Source organism: Berghia stephanieae, chromosome 5 (assembly GCF_034508935.2).
Source record: "Berghia stephanieae isolate SIO BIC M18660-M18661 chromosome 5, UCSD_Bste_1.3, whole genome shotgun sequence".
NCBI lineage: Eukaryota > Metazoa > Mollusca > Gastropoda > Nudibranchia > Aeolidiidae > Berghia > Berghia stephanieae.
The window spans coordinates 34,809,505-34,822,004 of record NC_088364.1 but is presented as its reverse complement, the minus strand read 5'-3'; the positions used below and the strand labels follow the sequence as shown (position 1 = coordinate 34,822,004).

The window sequence follows — 12,500 nt, the reverse complement described above, 5'->3', positions numbered from 1 at the left end:
GGGCGGTTGAATTATAAATAGTCTTTCCTTTTCGATTCTATTGGATTCTTAGACAGTTGATTCAGTGCGGAGTAAAACTATGCTATCTACAGCCCTTATATTGAATCGTACGTGTGAGTCATTGCCTTTTTTTGTAAGATATAAAACAACTCATCCGGAAAAGACATTTGATTTGAGCTTCCGTGGATTGGATGTGTTAGTATTATGAAGATACAGAATAAATACATCCATGGCTTGCTGAGATAGTAGAGCGAGCTGGGCATGGTGAAGCTAGAAAATTATCTTTATAAGTGTGCTTGTCTTTTTATTATGATGGGAACAATTGGAGGAAATCGGAGGTTTTAAGTCGATCCCCAAACAATGTAAATTGAGCTTAAATTAAAGTTAAATTGAGCTTTTTTATATAGCGCAATATCCACTAAACGTGCTTAAAGCGCTTTACAAGGGGTCCCTGGCCAACAGCAACACTTAACATACAGGACGAGACATGACGCCTGTTAGGCGACATTACATTTTTTCGGACAGATACAACGCTGTTAACGGCCAGGTACTCATTTTACACCTGAGTACGGTGAGAGAATGTGAGTAAATAGCCTTTTCCAAAGACTCAACTATGCGCCGAGCGAGGCTCCAACCCAGGACCTTCCGAGTGTCATACCACTAGATCACATAGCCGTAACCTGATTTTTTTTTCTTTTTTATTTTATTAATTTGGTTTTCAGTTTGTACTTCATATAGCACGATATCTCATTCCATTGTTCTACCAGGAAGACATTGTATTTTTATTTTAACGATAACACTTAGAATATCGATATTTTAGACCTCGGGACGACTTTGATACTTACTTAGATTGTAATAAAAATTGAAACCTATGCCTCAAGAGATGGCATTGGAATATCATATCGTTTCAGTTATTCCGCGGCCTCCTTTAAGTAATGTAGAGCAAGTCAAAGCGGACAGCAGCTGAACTTTGATCCCAAGTCAAAGACAATAAAATATCTTTTGCTTTAAAACTGTTTCATATATCTAGAATACGGTAAAAACCATCACTAGAAAATTTGAAAAAAAAAAATGATAGGACACTACCTTCAAGTGTTGGGGTTTTTTTTTTCTTCATTTTTAAATACTCAATATGGCTCCACCACCAGTCCGGAGAACATTAGGCCGATTTAAAAACAGCTTTTATTGTATCTATCCAGTTATCGATATATGTTCGTATCCTTTGAACATGATCATTGTCCTTAATATACCAATACTAGAAAGATTTAAGAATATTACGGAATTTGTACTGGGAACAAGAAGCAGCAATGCGTGTTGACAACGAGCTAAGCAGTTTTACACCTATTAGAAGAGGAGTTAGGCAGGGGTGTGTTTTGTCTCCAGATTTATTCAACCTCTATAGTGAAATGATATTGAGAGATATCGAACATAAGAAGGGGGTGTGTATTGGAGGAAAGAATGTAACAAATCTGAGGTATGCAGATGATACGGTTCTACTGGCAGAATCTGAACATGAACTACAAGGATTGCTGGATGTTGTAGTCAGGAGTAGTGAAAATATGGGACTGGAACTGAATTTATCTAAAACAGAATGTATGACGGTATCTAAAAATAATAACCCACCAGCCTGTGTAATAACAAGCAGAGGACAAACAATACAACAAGTTGAATGTTTCAAATATTTAGGCTTCAATGTAACATCCAATGGAAAATCAGATTGTGAAATAAAGAAAAGAATAGGTATGGCGAAGAATGCATTCAACCAGCTGCATACAATTATGAAAAACAGGAATATTAGCATGAAAACAAAAACCAAAGTCCTGGATTGCTATGTACTGTCTGTGCTGCTATATGGTTGTGAGAGCTGGACCATAAACAAGACCATGGTTAAAAGACTGGAGGAAGTGGAAATGTGGTTTTACAGAAGAATGATGAGGGTGTCATGGATGGAAAGGAAAAGAAATGAAGAAATTTTAGAAATGGCAAACAGAAAAAGATCACTGATAACAAAAATCATCAAACGCCAAATGGAATTTTTAGGACACATTATCCGCCACCCTGGTTTGGAATTACTCGCCTTGACTGGAAAGATGAATGGAAAAAGAATAAGAGGAAGACAAAGAATAACGTATTTGAAAGGGATAAGAACTTGGACAGATGAAGCTGAGAAAGGTGGCGCTGCTTTAATAGAATTGGCAAGAGATAGATCAGCTTGGCGGAAGATGACCTCCGACGTCTGCTTCAGATATGGAACTACATGAGACATGAGACTAGAAAAGACACAATGAGACCTAGGGATCTGGCAGGCCAAGTAAAGAGTGCGTGCGAGGTCTTTATTCCTCCCCTTAGTAATCTACCGCTGAGGTATATTTTCATTGAGTTATACCTCGAGATGTCAATGGGACGGTGCTTTACCAAGTAACCACAGGGGTCAAATTGACAAGAAATCGAACTTGGACAAATCTTCTACCACAATAGCCATTGATTTAAGCCCATTTCAATACTTTAGAAATGAAAAAGGTTTTGGTTATTCTACCTTGTGTGACGCACCGTCTCGACTTACGTTTAAAGATGCCGCACTGAAGGGTGTAATATATCTGACCCGCCGTCTCAAAATGGTATGTATTATGTCGGGTTATTAGGGTATTGAAAATTGACTTTATAATCAAAATCATGAAAATTTAATTATAATTAGTGTTATTGAGGAGAACGTGTCATCTTTAGTACCAAATCATTAAATTTCATTTATCCTATCATTTTGACTTTAAATTCACTTTTCATCATCTTGATCACACCTTCCCCAGAAAATACCGGTTTGAGGCGACGGGTCACATTTTCTTGTCGAAACACACTGTATTGAAATATATATTCATTATATAACTAAAACTTAAATAAACCTACTTGCATCATTTATTTCGCATTCTTACAGATAGACTGATAGAAGTCCATCCGTTTAAAACACAAATTGTTAAGAATGCCACGTTTTCTTAATACAATTCAAAACATAGTTTGAGATAGCATTCACGAGTGATCACTACAAAATCTTGGTTCAAAAAATAAAAAATGTTTGAAAGGAATTTAGTAAGTATCGTTTGGTTGACTCTAAGCTCGATCCTTTGTCAATGAAAACAATGAAGATTTCGATGTCACATTCCAAACTAGAATTGTATTTTATTGTATTTCTCTCCTACTATCAAGTATATGAGACCAGGATTGAAAGTAGAATGAAAATCTTCTAAAATATGTAAGCAGATTTTGAGATAATAAATCTGCTTTGCTGCATTGCCAACATACCATTGTCTTGATAAGAATGTGTCTGTATCGGATGGTCCGCATTCTATTCCATTGTCAGAGGTCAGTGGCCAAGCGGGCACAATGTCTTGTCTTTTTAACAAATCCAGTGGCCGTGTACGGCTGACAATGATTGCAAAACTTGAACCCCACCGTTGCGTTCTTGGGTAAGACATTTGACAGATGCACTGCTGTAATGAAATCAGGTGTGACTGAATACCTGCCTTAGGAAGTGATGGAGGATATAGAAGAGTTGGTGTCCTTACAAAATAATGTGATTGATGAATCTGGTTTTGTGTGATCTGCTGGTGAAAAAGTGTTAAGCGCATTGAGCATGGCAAAAAACACGTATACACGCTTCTTTTTTTTAAATTTGGCAGATCATAAACATAAAGGGACACATTATTAAATACTAAAATTGCCAATGTATTTTGAATTGGGTTGTAAACAAAATCATTAACAGCAAGATCCGTTTAAGCAACAAATGTTTCTTTTTTAAAAACTCGAGTTTTACTCCTCTTCAACCCAATTCAAAAAAATGTTACTTGCTAAAGTGTGAAAAAATTCACGTGACAATTAGAGGAAATACAAACTCTAGTAAAACATGACAGCTAAAAAAAGGAAAGAAAGAATCTATTTCTTTTGATTTCGCATCTAGGTATTTTACACTGCCAGTATTTATAAGGAAATTGAGATAGATCAGAACACCTTCGGTTCAACGGAAGAGCACACGCATTCTTATAATACTTGTTTATAAGCCGAATGACTCGGTATTAGTTATACTGTGTCAGTGGTGTATATAGATACGTATGAGATAGAATTAATAATGAGATTGTTTAAAGGGAGAAGAAAAAAAAAGAAAAAGAAAAAGGGAAAACAGCTGTTAGACTTAAGCCGACATAATATTTCACATGCTTTGTAAATTCAGATTTTGGAGGCTTTTTTTTAAATCATAAAAAATTCTTCTTGCTGAAGTTTGAGCTGTATTGGATTAAATAACTTTAAATAGATAGGTACCTACATACAACTGTATTTGCACCGGTCCAATGATAATCTGAATCGGCTGAGCATTTCTCTAATTCAGACAAGTGGTCTATTCGCAGCTTTGTGTGCTACTTTCTTACGATATCTGTTCTTTCATTTAGCCAAGTACCCATCTCCGCAACTCATACCTAAGCAATATGTAGTAAGTTATATAAAATGACTTGCCTAAAAGAAAAACGTTGGGACCAGAGTTTAATAGCCTTGGCTTTATCTGATTAATGATCACACTCTATATTGCAATGTTGGTTGACAATATAATAAAAATACAATACCTTATAGGAGCTAAAGTTGGCCCAACAGGGTGCCCTTTGGTGCCCTCTCACAGTGATAAACAACCGATATGGATAAGTAAGGTATAAAGTACGGGATATCAATTATAAAACAAACATAAATTACCCTTCGAAATGAAACTTATGGTGATCTAATTCCTTATTGACACAGTTCTTAAAAACGTTGAGATTTATCGCAGTTCTTGAAGAGGCGTGGAGAGAGTTCCAAATATCTACGGTCCTGAAAATAAAGAGAGGGTACGCATTGAAGTCGAGCACCGGTCTTTGAAGATTTCGAAGACCCCACCTCTTGTTGACGTCAAAACCGCATATTTGAAGAACTCCCTGGAATTCAAGTTGTCAATCTTGTGTACGATTTTGTAAATTTGAATTAGATCACCTCTAAGTCTTCAGTACTTTAAAGAAGGAAGTGAAAGACGTTCCAATCTTTCCTTATAAGACATGATACTACAATTCAGCGACAGGCTTAGTGGCCCTCCTTTAAACGTTCTCCGCGGCTATGGACTGACTTTTATACATCGGGCTCCATATGCAATTGGCATACTCCAAAGTGGGTCTCACTAAAGTCTTAAATAACGTTAAAAATAATCAAAATAACAGAAACTTCGTTTTATAATTCCAACCAACTTATTTGCTTTTTTAATTATATCATTAATGTGTAGATCAAATTTGAGAGTGAGATCAAATATCACACCAACATCCTTCTCTGAAAACACTTCAATCAAAATATTATTATGTTCTTCATCGGTGAAATATATATATATATAGGATTGTATTCTCCAATTTGTAAAACGTGACATAGACGTGATAAAGATTATAAACAGAAGAGGACCCAAAACACTACCCTGGGAAATCCCGCTGGTAATTTTACCAAATTCCGAAAACTCACCTCCTACCTGTACTCTTTTGGTACATTACTTAAAAAAGATGTTATCCAATTCAACATGCAACCTATGATGTTATGGTGTATGGCATTGTGATAAAGCAATACATAATATCGTAAAGCATGGACATCGAAATAAAAAAATCAATTAGGTTTTTTTTTTGTTATGTCATCGCTTTGACTATGAAAGCATCAGTATCTCCTGTTGACTTTTTTCTACCCAAGATAAAGCTATTGTGCTGATCTAAATGGGATGATGTTAGACAGATATAGAGGTCGAGAGCCCGTTAGTATCATTATATAGTTTCTTTTTCCGGTGAATCCTTCGGGCGAAATGAGAATTTTCTTATGATGTTTGATTTTATCTATTACACAATCTAGAAACCCACAGATTTGATTGGCTATTTGTTTCCCCAAGCTGTTATGATCATGTTTAGCGGCGAGAAACACCCGTAATATAACATTGCGTTCTGACAAGGTCATTAACAAGATTATCTTACCAAGAAATTAAGACAAAATGCTGCTGTTCTGGACACTTCTATGAATCCTAAGACTTGGAAGAACATGAAAATATAATGAAATAAAATAAAATTCGCTTTATTCGTCTTCAAGATAATTTTTTTTCTTTGGGGGGGAGGTATAAAGACAAAAATAACACAAACGTTAGCCGTAGTGCAGCGCCATAAAATGAGCGAGAGAGGCTAAATTTCTTGCTCAAGATTTTTAAAAATCCAGAAACGGAAACCGAACCCAGATCACCCTGGAGATAAGGCTTTTCTGTACTGTTTGTCCATCTAGGAGTGAACGAGTATCTTTGTTTAATAGAAATAATGGAAAATACTTTGAGACAGACTAGTGTCATTTAGGGAATGTACTCAGGGAGTTGTTATTGTCCGCCGAACACTCCAGAAAGAGAAATAAACCCCAGCCCTATGGATGAAGGACTAATTTACTATTAAGAGACAGGACAAAGATTTCCTTATGTGGCTTTGTGGTTGAATGATATAAAACTTGGCTTGTGACCAGTAGGTCCCTGTTTGAGTCCCGCTCAAAGTTGAGTCCATGGGAAAGGGTTTTTAATTACATCGACTCTCTGGTACATCGGTAAAATAACCACCGGGCTTTCGGCACCATTATCTTAGTCGAATAAAAATACAATATCAACTTACGTGTTTCATCCCACAGTTAGGTGTTGTGGCTTAGGACACCTAATATAACTATTTGAGCACATTTAGTAGATAATTCATTCTATAAAAGTTACGTTATGTCGAATTTTTTTTCCTGTTGCTGCGTCTAAACATTCTGATTTTGGGTCTTTTTTCCAAATACAAGTTTATCAATTCTGCATCGAGATCGCTTGTGATTTCTATTAACGCTTAGAGTTTGTTTGTTTATATTCCTTGCTACATGGATGGGATGGATTTTAAAAACATGATTTCCAATTGATTACAGAACCTATCATAGTTCCTATTAAATACGAACTCTAGTCATAATGACTTGGCTTGGTTTTACTATTTTGAGTGAAAAACGCTAATGATACAAAGCTGGGATTGATTCTTGTTTGTTCTGCGAAAACGTATATTATAGCTCCTTTAAACCACGTCGTGACAGTAATGGAAAAAAAATATAAATATAACAGCTTCAAAAAAAGAAAATAATACCAAACACGGAATGTTTTGGCTCAAAACCCTTCTTCAGCCAATAACATCGCATCATTAATAAAGATCTTTCCATGACAAGCCATGTGAATAATACCATACAATCTATGTACATAGAAATGAAAAAAATAAGCAAAATTCGTAATTTAATACCGAAGCATATAACAGAACTTTTAATTAATTCCCTGGTTTTATCTAAATTGGACTATTGTAACTCCCTTTGGGCGAATTTAGCTAAAGACAAAATTAGCAAACTTCAGGTTGCTCAAAATAACGCAGCCGGGCTCATTGTACGCAATAACAAAAAATACCCGTCAGCAACTCTTCTTCTCCGTGAGTTACATTGGCTTCCTGTGGAAAAAAGAGTTGCCTATAAGATTTGTACTGTTGTCTACAAATCCCTGAGCACGAAAGGTCCCTCCTATATTAAAGACCTTCTAAACATATATGTCCCCAATAGAAACTTGAGGTCAAGCAATGACCAATCAATCCTTGTCAAACCTAAGCCATTGCGTAAAATAGGTGAACAGTCTTTACAATTTTCGGCCCCCCATTTTTGGAACTCTCTCCCATCACACGTGAGATGCTCGGATTCGTTGACAACGTTCAAATCTCGCTTAAAGTTTTATCTTTTTACGTCATAATGTTGCAATATTATTTTCATATTTTGTTGTTGTTAAATTGAATTCGTATCACGTTTCCTTCACACTTGTCTCACTGTAATATGTTTTGTTTTAAATCACTGTAAAGCGCTTAGAGCCTGTGACAACGGGGTAAAGCGCTATATAAATGCCATTTATTATTATTATTATTATTATTATTATCATTAACAATAGTAATAAAATCATTAATACATTACTTAGACAGACTGCAGTTGTTATTGGATGGAGAAGGGATTTGAGCCGAAACGTTCCTTGTTTGGTATTTTGTTCTTTTTCGAAGCTGTTATATTTATTTTTGTTCATTACGTTTTTAAGTCTTCAGCTTCTAGAATCTTAGTACGGCTATGCGGTCTAGTGGTATGACACTCGCTTTCGGATCGGAAAGTCCTGGGTTCGAGCCTCGCGCTCGGTGCATAGTTGAGTCCTTGGAAAAGGCTCTTTACTCACATTCTCTCACCGTACTCAGGTGTAAAATGAGTACCTGGCCGTCAACAGCGTTGTCTTTGTCCGAAAAATTGTAATATCGCCTAACAGGCGTCATGCCCCGTCCTACATGTTAAATGTTGCTGTTGATCAGGGACCCCTTGTAAAGCGCTTTGAGCACATTTAGTGGATATTGCTCTATATATAAAGCTCAATTTTAGTATCACATAGATGAATAGATTGCCAAAGTTTGTCAAAGACTTGTAGCGAAATGCTATCAATCGAATTTCAAAACTTAGTGCTTTTGAGTTTGCTTGCTTTTCTTTTATTCCATCAATAGTGACGGAGTTTAAGGCTGAAAAGACGAACACTTCGGTGAGTGCTTTCCGCAACGTCCTTCTACTGATCAGCATGCCTATCACCAATCCAAATTATTCTGAATGGGAAGACGTGGTGAGGAATTATCTCTACGAGCCTCCAGTCAATCTCAAAAGAAAACCATTCGACATCATCTTTGGAATTAAAGTCAAGGTAAAAAAAATTATATCATGATGTTTTAAAAAGTGAATGTATTCGCTCCTTTGCGCGCTTACCAAAAAAAAATTAAATACGTATATTCCTCTCGAAAAGAATAAAATGTGCAAAATGTTTCATTTAAATATTCAGTTTAATACAAAAGAGTATTCTAATTTTAGATAAAAAGCGATGATGGTTAATTTGGGTTTAGTATCTCGAATCATTGACGTTTTTAATCAAAGTTGAGTTAGAAAATTATACTTTATAAAAATACGTCATACAAAAGTACCATTAATGATAGACAATGAATTGCAAAATCAATTATTCAAATCATAAATAGATGATACCCGTGTTCATCATTCATTTTTTTGTTGTTGTTGTTGTTTCCTTGGGCAGCTTGGCTCATCGGTATGGTCTTTGCTTCGTAACCGGAAGGTACCGAGTTTGAATATCCGCTGCACTGCGGCTGACGCCTACAGAAAATATTTTCCCTATGAAATGAATAAAGGGATAATATTTTATTTTATTGTTTTCCCCCATTTTCCCCAGATTCCTGTGTTTGCCTCCTACTTGTACGACTCTGTTCTCGTCTACGCAAGGGCTCTTCATAATGTCATCAAAAGAGGTGGACAAGCTTCAAATGGAACTCTAGTTTTTGATGAACTTAAGGATCAAACATTTTTAAGTAGGTTTTACAAGTAGTCTTTCAGAGCTTTAAGGCCAATGGAGCCGGAATTTATCACGATTTGTGTTAAATAGACAGTAGCAAATGTTTGCTACCCTTTTGATAGGACGCTAGTCACTACTGGGTGGGTAAATAATAATAATAATAATAATAATAATAATAATATATAATAATAATAATAATAATAATAATAATAATAATAATAATAATAATAATAATAATAATAATAATAATAATAATAATAATATGTCTTTATTGTCCCCAAAAAAGTGGCAATTTCACATTTGGTTACACGTTTATAACAATGCAATATTGACATAGACACACTCACACAAGATGCACACTAGTAACAAAGTAGGGGGGGGAGGGTAGCAAGGCTTCAAGTAATAATCTAGTGGTCATTTTAAATAGTGACAACCACACACACACACACACATACGCGCGCGCGCACACACATAAACACCCTCCCGCTCCCTTCCGTGTGATACAATTAAAGGATGAGAATTTTTGATGGGAAGATCGAAGTAACAACACCTATACCTCACATAAGTAAAATCGTTTCACTTTGGTTAAGCCACTTTTTACATACGTCAGTGGGATTAGCATTAAATAAATAAGACGCAAATATGTCACAGAAGGCGACGTGTTTTCGTATTAAAGCTACCAGCAGCTGCGCTTTTCACACTTCAAACAAAATGATATTTCTGCTCGATTTAAGGTGGTGTAACACTAATACGAAGGCTGGACTTCCTTGACCAAGTCCCCCATTTTCACCTGACTTACATTTGGTTGGCACAATTCACAATGATCGCCTAATGACCACAGCATTGTCATCACCAATACCGTCCAAATCGCCCCTTGTCCCTCACATCCCACCATCCGAGTCAAGCATGGATTAATCTTACCTACCTATTGCTACATACCTTTTCTTATTGTTTATCCATCCATTCATTTGTTCACTTAGGTGCCATCTTAGCAGAATTTCTTTACAGGTGTGAAACGATCTCAATCCATTTTCAAAAGGTCTTGTGTTCGAGTCCAAGTTTGTTAAAAATCGAGACTCATGTCCATTCCAATCATAAAATCCACTGCAATTTTCTCTGAGACCTGACTTTCTTGTTGTTCCTCTCTTATTCTTATTCTCTTTTATTAATCTCTCTTTTGGGGGGGGGGGGGGCATTATTTGAAGTATTTTTTAAAAATTATTTCTATTTACTATACACAAAAAGAAGAGGGTGAATTAATGTTTTATCTGGTACATCCACCCTAGTTGTGTTTGATATTTTGCAAACAATTTACACGCGTTTAAAAAAGACTTATTACACACTCATAACAAATACCTAATTAACAAGATAGATTTATAATGCCAACGACATAGTAAAATGTGACCCTCGCCTTAAGTCAGTATTATATAGGGATGGTTTACATGCCGTAAATTGCTCTGTCGTAATTTGAAAATTGCGGTTTATTAATTTTGGCTGGATTTTGAAGGTCCAGGATTAAGAGTTTTGACAAGATGAGGGTCGTGTTAATCGATCGATAATTGAAGGACAAGATTTCTGGCCAAAATATTAAAAAGGTTTGCGGGTTGGGGGGGGGGGCGATTAGGGGTACGGCGGAGCTATTGATATGAGACGAGTTGCGTTTATGAAATTCATTGAGATGGATGTATATGGTAGTTTCTTTCATTGCAAAAAGCTAAAACTTTATATTTATGATCATTATAATATTACATTCATTTTTTTGGCATCTGGACAACCCGACAGAATACCGTTTTGGATAATAGGTCATAAATGTCATATATCCATGAACATAATCATCATCTTTGATGTATCAGAAATACAAGATTTCATTCTATGTGATTGAGTTAAGGAAATGACACTGCTGTGATCTGACATTGGCAAAAGACCTTTTTTTTTCATTTTGTTAGAAAAGTTTTATTTTTGAGACTTTTTGACAATTTTAGGGCCATTTTCATCAATATATTAAACGTAAACGTTTTCTAGCCGAATTTGACAAGAGTAGATACCAATATCAGAGAACAACAGTATTATGTTAGTAAATTGATAAATGTAAATGTTGCTGTTCGAAGCTCGAAGAAATAAATAACAATGTGAAATTGAATGTAAGCTTCAATTTAATATACGAAAATAGATAAAATGGACGTTTCGAGATTCCCCTTTATCAACAAAACAGGATGAATGAAGCACTACAGACGAATGAGATAATGTGGTAGTGGCGTTGTTAACACTACAGACAAATAAGACAATGTGGGGGTGGCGTTATCTCATTATCTCATTCGTCTGTAGTGCTTCATTCATCCTGTTTTGTTGATATAGGGCAAACCCGAAACGTCCATTTTATCTGTTTTCGTGTATTAAATTAAAAACTTACATTCAATTTCACATTGTTATGTAAATTAATAAATTAAATGATACTATCTTGACCAGGCATTCAAGGTCATGAAGTCTACCTGGACGCCAATGGGGACGCCGAGGCGAATTTCACCGTCCTTGCCCTTCAACCAATGGAGAACGAATACAAACGGGGATTGAAACCTATCGGCCGATTCAAACGGAATCACCTCAATCGACGAGATATCGTGAGTTCTCCTCTCATTTGGCTCTTTTATTGACTGTTGTTGTTATAATATTTATGTTTGGTGTAGGTGTTGTTGTTGTTGTTGATGGTGTTGATGTTGTTGTTGTTGTTGTTGATTAAAACGGAATCACCTCAATCGACGAGATATCGTGAGTTCTATCCTTTCATTGTTCTCTTTTATTGACTGTTGTTGTGTTGTTATATTTATGTTTGGTGTAGGTGTTGTTGTTGTTTTTGTTGATGGTGTTGTTGTTGTTGTTGTTGTTTTATTTTAAAAGACGTTTGGTTTTTTAAAATTTAGACACATCTATTTGTTCTGATCGTTTTCGGGGTATTTTTTATTAATTCAGGATATTTTTATCGTTTCGGTACATGTATTTAAATACTATTTTTTTTCAACATTTTCCCCAATTTCTGTCGTTAAGATCCAGCGATATTTAGCATCAA

The 12,500-nt window shown here is 35.6% G+C and overlaps 1 protein-coding gene across 2 annotated transcripts in view; it reads left to right on the top strand.

Annotated features, from left to right (window-relative positions):
• Nucleotides 1-12,500, top strand: part of LOC144972812 (guanylate cyclase 32E-like) — an 82,437-nt gene that overhangs the window by 40,651 nt on the left and 29,286 nt on the right. For both annotated transcript variants that reach the window (XM_078914477.1, XM_078914476.1), the window contains exons 7-9: nt 8,592-8,782; nt 9,317-9,452; nt 11,903-12,054. In XM_078914477.1, coding sequence (XP_078770603.1) covers nt 8,592-8,782; nt 9,317-9,452; nt 11,903-12,054 — 479 coding nt within the window. The remainder of the gene's footprint in view (nt 1-8,591; nt 8,783-9,316; nt 9,453-11,902; nt 12,055-12,500) is intronic.